Source organism: Thalassophryne amazonica, chromosome 6 (genome assembly GCF_902500255.1).
Source record: "Thalassophryne amazonica chromosome 6, fThaAma1.1, whole genome shotgun sequence".
NCBI classification, from domain to species: domain Eukaryota; kingdom Metazoa; phylum Chordata; class Actinopteri; order Batrachoidiformes; family Batrachoididae; genus Thalassophryne; species Thalassophryne amazonica.
The window spans coordinates 108,426,394-108,441,450 of record NC_047108.1 but is presented as its reverse complement, the minus strand read 5'-3'; the positions used below and the strand labels follow the sequence as shown (position 1 = coordinate 108,441,450).

Genomic DNA, 15,057 nt, shown 5'->3' with positions numbered 1-15,057 from the left:
AAGCATAGAACTATACTATGCCAGTGTGCTAGCCATATGAAAGGGAAAATAAGTGCGTCTTAGGTCTGGACTTGAAAGTTTCCACAGAATCTGACTGTTTTAATGATGCAGGGAGACCATTCCACAGAACAGGGGCATGATAAGAGAAAGCTCTATGACCCACAGACTTCTTATTCACCTGAGGGACACAAAGTAGTCCTGCACCCTGAGAATGCAAAGCCTGGGCCGGTACGTAAGGTTTAATTAGGTCAGCTAGGTAGGGAGGTGCCAGTCTGTGAACAATTTTATAGACTAGTAGCAGAATCTTAAAATCTGATCTCATTGAGACAGGAAGCCAGTGAAGGGATGCTAAAATGGGTGTAATGTGGTTGAACTTTCTGCTTCGTGTCAAAAGTCTGGCAGCAGCATTTTGAACCAATTGGAGACGCCTAATGCTGGACTGCGGTAAATTAGAAAATAGAACATTGCAGTAGTCCAATCTAGAAGAGACAAATGCATCAAATCAGGGTCTCAGCATCAGCCATAGACAGGATTGGATGAATCTTCGCTATATTTCACAGGTGGAAGAAAGCGGTCCTTGTAATATCTCTAATGTGGAGCTCAAAGGACAACATAGGATAGTAGAGAAGCTTGAATCTTCAACTGGACTGGGTTGCTTGACACGAGGACGTTTCGCTTCAAATCGCAGAAGCTTCCTCAGCTAAAATTCTTGCTCTGGTAGTCTGACTTCTGTCTTGACTCTTGTAGAGAAGACCTTGCAGCCCTGCAGGATTTTAAACCATGACAGCATCATGTGTTACTAATGTAATCTTTGAGACTATGGTCCCAGCTCTCTTCAGCTCATTGACCAGGTCCTTGTTGTCTTCTACCAAGCTGCTTGCCTGTTGTCCTGTAGTCCATCCTTGTGCAGGTCTACAGTTTTGTCCCTGGTATCCTTAGACAGCTCTTTGGTCTTGGCTATGGTGGACAGGTTGGAGTGTGATTGATTGTGTGAACAGGTGTCTTTTATACAGGTAATAAGTTCAAACAGATGCAATTAATACAGGTAAAGAGTGCAGAATAAGAGGGCTTCTTAAAGAAAAATTAACGGGTCTGTGAGAGCCAGAATTCTTGGTTGGTAGGGGGTCAAATACTTATTTTATACAAAATGCAAATTCATTATTTAAAAATCATAGAATGTGATTTACTGGATTTTTTGTTTTAGATTCTGTCTCTCACAGTTGAAGTGTACCTACAATAAAAATTACAGACCTCTCCATTCTTTGTAGGTGGGAAAACCTGCAAAACTGACAGGGGGTCAAATACTTATTTTCCTCACTGTATAAAGATACACCCAGGCGAATTAGTGACAACAGGGAAATTTAGGTAAAAAATCTCTTCAACAGGGTTCTTATACAGACAAAAAAGGATGTGCTTGCTAAAGGACTAAATTTCTCAGTGACCCCTAAATATATACCAACAGTAGATTACATCACTGCAGTAGAGTCAGCCATTAAACTTAACAGTCTGTCAGAGTTAGAAGCTGGGGACCTCCGACTAAGAGTCACAGCAGTGCTGAACAGTGCTAAGCCTCCTCCGCCCAACATCACAGGAGAAGAACGGAAAGCTTTGTCAGCACTGCAGAAGGACCAAAGAATCCTTATCCTGCCAGCGGATAAAAGCAGATGCACAGTGGTCATGAACACATCGGATTACGAGGCCAGGATCAACAACTTGCTCAGTGACTCCAATACATATGAGCGTCTGAAGAGAGACCCCACAAGCGGCTATAAGAAGGAAATCAACTACCTCCAAAACCTGGAGAAAGAGGGACTCATTGACAGGCAGGCGTACTACAGACTGTACCCTGGAGATGCCACTCCATGCATCTATGGGCTGCCCAAAATCCACAAACAAGACGTGCCACTCAGGCCTATTGTATGTAGCACAGATTCCATCACTTGCAATTTGGCCAAGCACCTCAAGTGGATTTTGGCTCCTCTAGTAGGTAACTCAGACCACCATGTGGATAATACAAAAGATTTTGTGAACAAGATCAAGGACCTTCAGCTAGAGGCAGATGAAACTATGGTGTCATTTGATGTGACATCGTTGTTCACCTGCATCCCCGCTGCTGAGGCCATCTCAGCTGTGAGGCAGAGGCTGCTGGAGGATGCATCTCTACTTGAAAGGACCAAACTTACACCAGACCACATCTGCCAACTCTTGGAGATCTGTCTTAACACCACGTATTTCCTGTTTAGGGGGAATTAAGTAAGTAAGTAAAGTAAATAAATTTTATTTATATAGCGCCTTTCACAGACATAAGTCACAAAGCGCTTCACAGGTTAAAATGCAATAATAAATAATAAAAGCATACATAAAACAAAGGACAAGGTTAACGATTGGTCAGTTCTGAAAAGCCTTATTAAAGAGAAGAGTCTTCAAATGCTTCTTAAAAGTCTCAGCACATTCCAGGGAATGCAGGAAAAGTGGCAGTTTGTTCCAGAGATGAGGAGCTGTGGCTTTAAAAGATCTGTCACCTTGGGTTTTAAAGCAGGTTCTAGGAACCATCAGCAGGTTCTGGCCTGAAGACCTGAGACTACAGGCAGAGGTATAAGGCTGAATCAGATCTTTAATATATCCAGGAGCCTGACCGTGAAGGGCTCGGAACATCAGGACCAAGATTTTGAAAGTGAGTCTAGACTCAACTGGGAGCCAATGGAGAGACTTTAGGACAGGGATAATATGAGCTTTTCTGTTTGTACGAGTCAACAGCCTCGCAGCAGAGTTTTGGACGTACTGTAGCCGGTTAAGGTCTTTTCTACTAAGGCAGGTAAACAGGCTGTTACAGTAGATATTCCACAAGTGAAAAAACAATTTCTAATTCATTTATTACAATGCTCAGAAAGAGACATTACTTCATCAAAGATAACTCCGAGATTCCGCAGACTTGTCTTAACTGACGAGCCCAAGTCACCCAGCTGCTGCTTGATACCGGGAATGGCATCATCGGGGGCAACAACAAGTGTCTGTTTTCTCAGAGTTCAATTGAAGACTATTTCCATTCAGCCACTGCTTCACCTATGACAGACAGTTCATTAAAGAGTTCAGTTTCCCAAGTTCCGTAGTTTTAAAAGAGCAGTATAGTTGTATGTCATCAGCATACAGATGATAGGACACATCACTGAAATGCTGAATTATTTGCCCAAGGGGAAGAATATATAAAAGAAACAAGAGTGGCCCCAGCACCGAGCCTTGTGGTACGCCACACTGCAGGTGAGCTGACTCAGACCTAACATGGTTTACTGAAACGCTAAAACTCCTGTTTGTCAAATAGGAGGTAAACCATTTCAGCACAGAGCCCGACATCCCCACCAGATCTCGCAGCCTATTGACCATGATGGTGTGGTCGACCGTGTCAAAGGCAGAGGACAGGTCTAAGAGAACCATCACAGTACTCCTCCCAGTGTCAGCAGACATCATGATGTCACTAGACACCCTTAAAGGTGATAGAGAGAGGTTGAATGGGGCATTAATCCTTGTTCTGTGATGTGATATGTAGCCCAAAAAAAAATTGGTTGGGTCTATAATGGCTCAGAACCTTCCTAAAAGGCTCTCTGAAACAGCTATGTTACTATGCTGGGTTTAGAATGCCTCGTTTGCTTTTAATGGCGTCGTTTCGGAGCTTATTTGGCAACCTCATTATGAAATGCACGTAGGTGTTGGCGCTGATCGGTTGCCGTTGTTTGATTGGATGCCCTTGCTCTCACTGAAAATGCTGCTAAGAGGATTAATAAAGTCTCCGGTTCAACTCAGAACAGAATGAAAATGATCGCTGATTTGCTCATTTCACTGTCAATCAAAAATGGATTCAGCCTCAGACAGATCATCCAATCATCATGCAGAAGCTGGGTGTCCGGGCCGGCCGAGGCCAGCCCACTGCCCCATAGACCCCCAGACACGCAGAGCCTCCGATGGGTGGGACAAAGCCCAGCATTTATCCAATGACTCGTCTTGTTTTGCTGCACTTGTGTTGCTATTGAAGTCTGTGGACGACGGTTTAAAGCACTGTGAAGCTGCGGGTTTGAGTGAGAGGAAATCCGCGTCATTACCAGTGATAAGAAGCTGATTCTGAACAAAAGTTGAGCGCGTTGTAGCGAAAACGAGACAGTAATCTTCACTAACTTATTTAACAGATCACGTTTCAACATTGGTGTTGAGTGATAAATCTTGTTCCTCGCCCACCAACATGAAGTCAGCCAGAGGCTGACTGTGACATAAAGTCCAGTCACAAAATAATAATGATAATAAAAAAAAAAGATCCGAAATAAATTTAAAAACAAATTTAAAACAAAAGAAAATGTGATACTTACAGGCTGTACTGATTGCTGGGGTTGATTTTGTCGCAAAGTCGGAACTGACCCTCTACTGAGTATTAAATGCCGACTGAAGCCAGCTCAAAATTGTGCAAGGTTTGTGAAACAGTCCTCCGTGAAATGCGCAGAGCAAAGAAATAGTCGGCGGTTGTATGTACTGGGGATGCGGTTAAAAATGAATAAAAGCCAGTGATCGCGTACATTGTTTTCTGTGGGAAGAATATGTAAAGATCGTAGTCCGCTATGACAGCCTGGGAAGGCACACCTGTAGCTCGCCATTGCTCCTCTTCCAGTGGTAGGAATGGGTGGGCACAACCTTATGAATAATTAATTTCGAAGGGGCGTGTGTGAAAGGGGGTGGGTGGGTGGGTGTGTGTGTGTGTGGGGGGGGGCTATTGGTGAATAAGTGATGTAACTTCTCTCTCAAAAACGGATTGGCCTGTTTTCTAGGGGCAATTCAAAAAAGGAGAAATACGTACTTGAAATAGAGGTTCTGAAACTTGCTGGCACTTCGTGTGTATTCCCCACAGCGGGGAGACTCTGAACTAACACCAAAAACATGAAAAAGATGATTTTGATTCTCTATCCCCTTTAACAGTGCAGTCTCAGTAGAGTGGTGTTGTTGAAAACCTGACTGGAATTTGTCATAGATGTTATATGGCTCAAGGAAGGATGTCAGTTGTTTGGCTACCAGTTTTTACAGTAATTTAGATAGAAAGGGAAGCTTAGCTATTGGGCGGTAGCTTTTATACGCTGCTTGGTCCATGTTAGGCTTTTTGAGTCTTGGTTCGATCACCGCATGTTTGAAGTGGGTGGGAAATACACCAGATGAAAGGGAAAAATTGAACAATTCAGTGACCCATGGGCCAATATAGTCAAGAATATTAAGGAGAAGTTTAGAAGGGATAATGTCGACCAAGCTAGAGGTCAGCCTCATTTTGGATGACAATGCCACGTCTTCCAGATGCACAGGGTCAAAGGTTGACCACATCTGTGCAGGTGGCTCGCTCTGAATAGGGCTGGAATATGAAGGCCAGTTTATTTGGTCTTTTATTTCCTGCACTTTCACAATAAAGAGTTAAAAAATCATTGCTATCGGCTTCAGAGAGCACAGGGGTAGCAGGAGCAGTGTTAGACACTAAAGAATTTATAGTGTCAAATAACACTTTCGGGTTTCCCTTATTTGTTGTTATTAATTGTTGAAAGTGTTTAAATCTGGCCTCTTTTATAGACTCATTTAAAGACAACATAAGGTCTTTAAGATGCAACCTATGGACGTGGAGCTGAGTGGATTTCCACAGCCGTTCAGTTTTACGGCACATCCTTCTTAAACTCCGGATGCTGTTATTTATCCAAGGGCAGGTGTATTCATGGGTAGCACAAATTGTCTTGAGAGGAGCAACTTTGTCCAAGATTGTAGCACAATGACAATTAAAACAGTTCAAGAAGCTGTCCACATCTGTGCAGTGTTCAAAAACGTAAGAATCAAACAAGGCACAGAATCTGCCTGCTATTGTCTCTGTGATGATCCTTCATTCGGCCTGTTTACGGACAGGTCGAGGCTCAGAAAGAACAGAAAGATTAAAGAAAATGCCACTATGATCACTCATGTGGACATCCTCAACACATACGTTTGTAAAGTGTAGGCCTAGTGAGTACACTTGATCGAGTGTATGTCCCTTTAAGTGGGTGGGGCCTAATACATGTCTAAAATCATGGATTTCCATAGTCTTTAAAAATTCCACTGCTGGGGTAAACGAAGTGTCTTCAAAATCACCAAGAACTAAAAGTCTCTCGAGTTTAATAAGAGATGATAAAAAGCTGTTAAACTTTGTGATAAAATGCCTGCAAAACCAGGGGGACGATAAATTAAAATGACATAAAAACTGTTTGAGGAACCGACCTTAATCATTTGTGATTCAAACGAGGGGAATTGTTCACAGTCAATCATTCTGCATGTGTATCTGTCCTGAAACACAGCAGCTAGACCTCCGCCTCTTCAACTGGGGCGGGGCTTTCCAAGAGCACTGCAGCCCACAGGGCGCAGTTCATTCAGGTTAAAGACTTCTCCATCTTTCTGCCAAGTCTCTGCAAGGAACATAAAATCCAGCCTTTCAGCTCATTAAGAGAGAAAGTTTTATTTGTGATTGAGCGTGCGTTTAACAGACACATTTGACATGATGTTGGTGTCGGCAGTGGGATTGGTCGCAGCCAGTTCCCACGGTCACGTGACGCCCAGCTGTTACGCCAGGTCAGCTGTTGCTCTGTTGTTGGTGCCGGTGTCGGAGACCTGGAAGGATCTTGGCGCCGAGTACTAAGTCCACCCTGTCTCCAGTGGTGTTGCAGGGTTATGTTATTGGCCCTGTGGAACGGCAGCGGTGGAGTCGCGACATTATCTGCGCACTCCCTGAGAGGAACAATCCGCAGCCACCTGTGGCCTCGATGTAAGCGAGAGAAGGCGGCCAAACGCGCACTACTCCTGAGCTCAACCTGGACCCCAGCCCTGCAGCCTCGTCTCTTGGCCCTCTTCCCAGGACCACCTGGAGACCTCAACAGAAACAGGTATTCTGAGGGAGTAAGCCAGCACCCGAATGGAGGGGGGAAAGTTTGTTTGTAGCTTTCCCAGGTGTTGTATCGGCGCTCCATTGACTCTTTGATGTTAAAAAGAGCATTTCGATCATAAGCCCGGGTGGCATAGGCACAATCACAGGGAACAAGGGCGAGCAGAATGGCATACAGTGTCAAGATTAACACAAGAAATTGGCAAAAAAGCAGACGAGCAGCGGCGTGGCCATACACAGGCGCCGTCTTGATCGTATACGATGTTGAATTACTACAGGCAGATCCATGGATGTGCGATGGGGCCTCCGGTATCCCCCATTGTGGCCAATCTTTACATGGAGCTAGTGGAAAAGAGAGCCTTGGCATCGTTCATGGGCATCTCTCCCAATCACTGGTTCAGATATGTCAATGACACATGGGTTAAAATCAAGCAACGGGAAGTGGAAGCCTTTATAGAGCACATCAACCCGGTGGACTCCAATATAAAGTTCACACGTGAGGATGCCAGAAATGACCATTTAGCCTTCTTCGGGGCTGTTAAAAGTCCGCGGATCCGCGGGATTCTGCAGATTTCTTCATGGGGAGGGGGGCGGGGGGTGTTAGTGTTGTACTCTTTAATCATGATTGTTACTGAATTTTTAAAATGCTTATCGCAAAGCATTCTTTTTTTACGACATCATGCAAGTTTTATAAGTCCACGGACACTGATCTGTGTTACACATAGAAATCAGTTTCCTCGGATCCGCGGCGTTTCGAGGAGAATAAATGCCACTCAAAGCCTGGCTCTTACGACAGTTGTCGTAAAGCGGTACTGGTTGGTTGCTGCAGTGACACTGTGTGGCTCCTGTGCGAAGCTTAGCTAAACGTAGCATGTGGACATCGCAAACTTTTAGTACTTTCAAGTTTTTAAAAGAAGAATTTTGCAGCATGTCTGTGTCACGGAGCGACATCAAACAGAGCGAAGATGGCGAGAAAGATGGTTTGAAAAAGTCTGATAAGGACAAGAATTAATTAGTGCTAGCTTCATGAACACACCTGAAAGATAAACGGGAAAAACAAACTGGTAAGAATTTTTTTTTCTCTCTCTGGAAAATAAACATTGTGCTGTTCAACCACAATTTCAGAAAAGATCATGTTCCTTTTTTTTCTTTCATTAATCTAGACTTTCTTTCATTGAAAAAAAGACATTGTGGCTTTGAATGAATTCAGGCTACATGAATTTACACAATGTAAATTAGTTTTTATTAATGTAGACTTTTTTCATGGGAAAAAAGACATTGTGACTTTGAGTGGATTTACAGGAATTTACACAGGAATGTGTGGCTTTTTACTATAAGGTATGTTATTGGATATTTTACGCTGATTTTTAAAATATTCTACAAGCTTTAGCTATGGTTTTTGAAATACTTTAACAGTCTATTCAATCTCGATGAATTTCATGTAGTTTAATTGTTCTGAGTTAATGCATAATTTGGTTTACAATTAAAAGGAAAATCATACCAGGTCCTACTTCCACGTCATATTATGTTATTTATTATTATGCAAAATTGTGCACAATGCAAAAAAATTGCAATCAACACGTGGTAGAGTGTAGACAGAAACAAAAGCTTTTTTACACCCACCCCTTTTTACAACCCCAATTCTAATGAAGTTGGGACATTGTGTAAAATGTAAATAAAAACAGAATACAATGATTTGCAAATCCTCTTCAATCTATATTCATTTGAATACACCACAAAGACAAGATATTTAATGTTCAAACTGATAAACTTTGTTTTTTGTAAATATTTGTTCATTTTGAAATGGATGCCTGCAACACGTTTCAAAAAGCTGGGACAGTGGTATGTTTACCACTGTGTTACATCACCTTTCCTTGTAACAACACTCAATAATAATGGGAACTGAGGACGCTAATTGTTGAAGCTTTGTAGGTGGAATTCTTTCCCATTCTTGCTTGATGTACTACTTCAGTTGTTCAACTGTCTGGGGTCTCTGTTGTCGTATTTTGCGCTTCATAATGTGCCACACATTTTCAGTGGGTGACAAGGTTTGGAGTGCAGGCAGGCCAGTCTAGTACCCGCACTCTTTTACTGCGAAATCACGCTGTTGTAACACGTGCAGAATGTGGTTTGGCATTGCCTTGCTGAAATAAGCAGGGACGTCCCTGAAAAGGACGTTGCTTGGATGGCAGCATGTGTTGCTCCAAAACCTGGATGTACCTTTCAGCATTGATGGTGCCATCACAGATGTGTAAGTTGCCCATGCCATGGGCACTAACACACCCCCATACCATCACAGATGCTGGCTTTTGAACTTTGCGCTGGTAACAATCTGGATGGTGTTTTTCCTCTTTTGTCCAGAGGAAATGACGTCCATGATTTCCAAAAACAATTTGTTTGTGAAATGTGGACTCATCAGACCAAAGCACACTTTTCCATTTTGCATCTGTCCATTTCAAATGAGCTCGGGCCCAGAGAAGGCAGCTGCGTTTCTGGATGTTGTTGTATGGCTTTCGCTTTGCATGGTAGAGTTTTAACTTGCACTTGTCGATGTAGCAACGAACTGTGTTAACTGACAATGGTTTTCTGAAGTGTTCCTGAGCCCACGCGGTAAGATCCTATATACAATGCTGTCGGTTTTTAATGCAGTGCCGCCTGAGGGATCAAAGGTCACGGGCATTCAGTGTTAGTTTTCGGCCCTGCCACTTACGTGTCGAACGTTCTCCAGATTCTCTGATTCTTCTGATTATATTGTGGACTGTAGATGATGGAATCCCAGAATTCCTTGCAATTGAATGTTGAGAAACATTGTTCTTTAACTGCTGGACTATTTTTTTCTTGCAGTTGTTAACAAAGTGGTGATCCTCAACCCGTCTTTGCTTGTGAATGGCTGAGCCTTTTGGGGATGCTCCTTTTACGAGGTCTGTTAGAAAAGTATCCGACCTTTTTATTTTTTTTAAAAAACTATATGGATTTGAATCATGTGCGCTTGCATCAGCCAAGCTTGAACCTTCGTGCGCATGCGTGAGTTTTTTTCACGCCTGTCGGTTGCGTCATTCGCCTGTGGGCAGGCTTTGAGTTAGCACTGGTCCACCCCCCTCGTCGGATTTTCATTGTCAGGGAAATGGCTGAGTGATTGGAGCAGTGCTGAATCAAATTTTTGCAGAAACTGTGAGAGACAGCCAGGTGGAAACCATTCGGAAGATTCAGTCGGCTTTCGGTGAGGATACTCTGGGCGTCACACAGGTTAAGGAGCATTACAACTGGATTAAAGATGGCCCACAGCGGCGGAGGGCGTGCCACGCTCTGAGCGGCCATTGACAAGCTGAAATGACCAGATCATTTCCAAAGTGAAGGCTGTGTTGATCCGGGACATCGTCTGACTACCAGAGAAATTGCAGAAGAGGTGTACATCAGCACTTTTGCAGCACATTCCACTGTTACAGGAGATTTTGTAATGAAAGACGTGCGGAGGAATTCGCGCGTCGGGATGGAGCCACAATGGCGCACAACAAAAAGCACGTCCGTGTTGGAAACCATTCGGAAGTTTCAGATGGCTTTCGGTGGCTTTTCAGTCGAGTGAGTATCCGAGAAATTGTGTAACAGCTGGGCATGTCACAACTTGTCCTGTGAGACTTGTCCTGCTCCAATCGCTCAGCCATTTCCCTGACAATGAAAATCCGATGACGGGGGTGGACCAGTGCTCACTCAAAGCCTGCCCACAGGTGAATGACGCAACTGACAGGCGTGAAAAAACTCACGCATGCGCACGATGGTTCAAGCTTGGCTGATGCAAGCGCACATGATTCAAATCCATATAGGTTTTGGAAAAAATAAAAAGAGCAGATAGTTTTCTAACAGACCACATATACCCAATCATGACACTCACGTGTTTCCAATTAGGTTTTCTTTGAGCATTCATCAACTTTCCCAGTCTTTTGTTGCCCTGTCCCAACTTTTTGAAACGTGGTGCAGACATCCTTTTCAAAATGACCAAATATTTGCACAACAACAACAAAGTTTATCAGTTTGAACATTAAATAGCTTGTCTTTGTGGTGTATTCAATTGAATATAGGTTGGAGAAGATTTGCAAATCATTGTATTCTGTTTTTATTTACATTTTACACAACGTCCCAACTTCATTGGAATTGGGGTTGTACCATAAATAAAGTGTATGTAGCTGTATAGTCATAACAACAAATATCAAAAGAGCAAAGCACAGACAACTGATATTAATCAATAAACTGAAATTTCTCATCACAACAACACAAACAGTAGTGCACAATGCACAATCCAAAAGCAATGATAGAAAACTGGTAAACTTAATGTTCATTCTGTAAAGAGAAATTCTATTCATTTTATAAAGTCTTTTAAAGCTGACGAAAGTACTGCATAATTTAATGTTTGTTTACACCTTTGCAGAAACATTTCACTTTAAATAGATTTTGGACATCTTGAAGTAGAAGTTTGTTTTTTTGCGTTATACATGATTTGTATTGTAATATAATCAACTAAGTCACATCTTCACTGCTATTCCAGGTTAATATGCTGGACCTTCATAGTTGAGCTTGAAGACCAGAATTGCAGTTTGGAGGAACTGTCCTGGTCAGATGTGTCCAAATTCAAAGTATTTTGTGTTTCAGGAGGAGGAGTTCTACCTGGTCAAATGGAGGAGCTTTCCAGAGTCAGATAACACTTGGGAACCTAAACGCAACCTGAAATGCTCACGAATGATGAAGCAGTTCCATCGTGACCTGGATCAGGTGCTTAGGCGCCACGGGAGGCATTACATCCCTAAAAAGCTGAATAAAGAGGTGACTTCATTCCTGGTCCAGAAAGCCAAAGTCCGCCAGAGTCTCCAGCGCTGGGAGAACCACTTGAACCAGACGCGCAACCACCCAGGTCAAATTTTTGTTGAGAATGAGGTAGACCTCGAAGGCCCGCCTAAGAACTTCACCTACATCAACAACTATAAAGTAGGTCCAGGCATCGTTCTCGATGAGATGGCTGTGGGTTGCGATTGCAAGAACTGTTTGGATGAACCGGTAAACGGCTGCTGTCCTGGGGCCTCTCTGCACCGCATGGCATACAATGATCGGGGGCAGGTCCGACTCCGGGCAGGTGAACCGATATACGAGTGTAACTCTCGATGCAGCTGTGGCCCTGATTGTCCCAACAGAGTGGTGCAGAAGGGAATCCAGTTTGATCTGTGCATCTTCAAAACGGAAAACGGCAGGGGATGGGGAGTCCGTACACTGCAGCGCATTAAGAAGAACACCTTCGTCATGGAGTACGTGGGAGAGGTGAGACCTTTTCAGGAAAACCTCACGGTCTGCCACAGACAGACACATGAGTCATTCCATCACTGTGCTACTTGTCACCATGATGCGTCATGAACAATATATGGCTATACAGCAGGGCTGCAGCTATTGCTTATTTTAGTGATCGAATATTCTATCGACTATTCTGGCGATTTGAGTAATCGGATAAAAAGTACTTTTGCGTTTTTAAACAACATCAATAGTCCAGAGCTCATCCTAAACAATGGCACAACGTCTCTGCGCCAAAATATTAGTAAATCAGAAGAGACACACACATCCAAGATGTGTAAAAAAAACAAAAAAAACAGGGCATGCTGGATCAAAAAGAGACAAATACCGAAGTAAACATCTGCACATCCTGAGCACTCCCATGCAAAAAGCTTAATTTGGACACAAATAGCAAAATAGCTGGGCCAAAATCTTGAAATTTTGCTGAAATGGCGATGGGATGTGGTTTCTGTTTTCTTGTTTCTAGTAACTAGTAAAATGTATCCCCCCCCCCCTTCTTTTTTTTTTCTTTTTTTTTTTAGGGTTGGTGGACTGGGTCCCTGCGGGTTTTTATCCCTCTTTCTCTGCAATTCAGCAGATGCATTTCAGTTACCGTGTTTGTGAAGCGTTGTGTGTTGCCCAAAAAAGCAAAAATTAAAAAGTGAAACACTTAGTGCAAGTCAGAGCAAAACACAGAAGAAACAGTGGACTTTTGCTGAGAGGATCTTCTTTCAGAAACTGTTTGTGAGTGTAGCCGAGGACGGAGCTGTGACTCGCCCGGTGTGAGGGAGTGCTGAGCCCCTCACACCGGGCAGAGAGACAGACAGCAGCCAGCCGCCTGGTCAATAGTCACTCCCCACGTCAAGCAGACCGTGTGTTTTTTTTAAAAATAGGCAAACACACACTGCTTTGCTATTCAGTCTATTTACTCTGTGTGTCACGTTAGAATACGGTAGCTTTAGGCGCTAAATTGATAAGCGTTTACACAGCTTATGGGCATTCACTGGTCTTCTGTTTTTTTTCTGAGGATGTTACAGCGCCACACACAGGCCTGGCATATGTACTACAACGTTAAATGAAGCTTCGAGGCAGAGAATTTGCCTCTAACATTTTTTGTAATCGAATTATTCGAGTTACTCGACTAATTGTTTCAGCAGATCAGGCTGGGTCTGGGAGTATGTGCTGGTGTTCTGCCACCAAGGGGCAGAATCGATCTGGGTAACAACCACAAAGCCCGGCAACAGGGTCATCCTTTATATCATTTGGTTGATGGCACAGGCAGCAATATTCTTCATGAATTCATTGTCAGCTAACTTGAATCGAGTTATTTCACACAAATCTAAATCTGTCTTTGTGATGCAGGGCTGTGAAAACTGCGGATCCGCGGGATTCTGCAGATTTCATCATGGGGGGTTGTACTCTTTAACTGTGATCGTTACCCAGTTTTTAAAATGCTTATCGCAAAGCGTTTTTTTTTTTTTTACGACATCATGCAAGTTTTATAAGTCCGCGGACACTGATCTGTGTGTTACAGATACATATCAGTTTCCTCGAATCCGCGGAGTTTTAAGGAGAATAAATGCCACTCAAAGCCTGGCTGTTACAACAGTTGTCATAAAGTGGGACTGGTTGGTTGCTGCGGCGACGCTGTGTGGCCCCTGTGCGAAGCTTAGCTAAACGTAGCATGTGGACATCACAAACTTTTAGAACTTTCAAGTTTTTAAAAGAAGAATTTTGCAGCATGTCTGTGTCACGGAGCGACATCAGACAGAGCGAAGATGGTGAGAAAGACGGTTTGAAAAACTCTGATAAGGACAAGAATCCGTGGAATTATTGCTGGCTTCATGAACACACCTGAAAGATAAACGGAAAAGCAAACTGATAAGAATTTTTTTTTTCTCCCTCTGGAAAATAAACTTTGTTCTGTTCAAACAGAATTTCAGAAAAGATTATGTGCCTTTTTTTCTTTCATTAATGTAGACTTTCTTTCATTGAAAAAAAAAAAGACATTGTGGCTTTGAATGAATTTAGGCTACATGAATTTACACAACCTCCCCCTCTAGCTGCCACCTTATCGTGGTGGGGGAGTTTGCGTACCCGGATGATCCTAGGAGCCATGTTGTCGGGGGCTTTGTGCTCCCTGTAGGGTCTCCCAAGACAAACAGGTCCTAGGTGACGGGTCAGATTAAGGGCAGTTCAGAACCTCCATGACCAGTAAAAGATCAAAGACAGAGACGTCGCCCGGTATGGTGGAGCCGGGGTCCCACCCTGGAGCCAGGCCTGGGGTTGGTGCTCATGCGCAAGCGCCTGGTGGTCGGGCCTTAGCCCATGGGGCCCGGCCGGGCTCAGCCTGAAAGAGTGACGTGGGCCCGCCCTCCTGTGGGTTCATCACCTGCAGAGGGGGCCATGGGGGTCGGGTGCAGAGAGGATTGGGTGGCGGTCGAGGGCGGGTGGCCCGGCGGCCCGGTCCATGCTCACAGCCCCTGGCTGTTGGGATGTGGAATGTCACTTCGCTAGGGGGGAAGGAGTCTGAGCTTGTGCGGGAGGTTGAGAGATACCGACTAGAGATAGTTGGGCTCACCTCCATGCACAGCTTGGTCTCTGGTACCCAACTCCTGGAGAGGGGCTGGACGCTTCATTTTTCTGGCGTTGCCCACAGGGAGAGGCGGAGAGCTGGGGTCGCATTGCTTATTGCTCCCCAGCTCAGTCGCCAAGTGTTGGCGTTCACTCCGGTGAACGAGAGGGTCGTGTCCCTACGCCTATGGGTCGGGGACAGGTCTCTCAACGTTGTCTCGGCCTACGGGCCGAGCAGCAGTGCAGAGTACCCG

At 44.0% G+C, this 15,057-nt stretch overlaps 1 protein-coding gene across 1 annotated transcript in view; it reads left to right on the top strand.

Annotated features, from left to right (window-relative positions):
• The window catches only part of LOC117512869 (histone-lysine N-methyltransferase SUV39H1-like), a 100,228-nt gene that overhangs the window by 68,415 nt on the left and 16,756 nt on the right, over window positions 1-15,057 (top strand). The window contains exon 3 of the mRNA XM_034173109.1: window positions 11,564-12,223. Coding sequence (XP_034029000.1) covers window positions 11,564-12,223 — 660 coding nt within the window. The remainder of the gene's footprint in view (window positions 1-11,563; window positions 12,224-15,057) is intronic.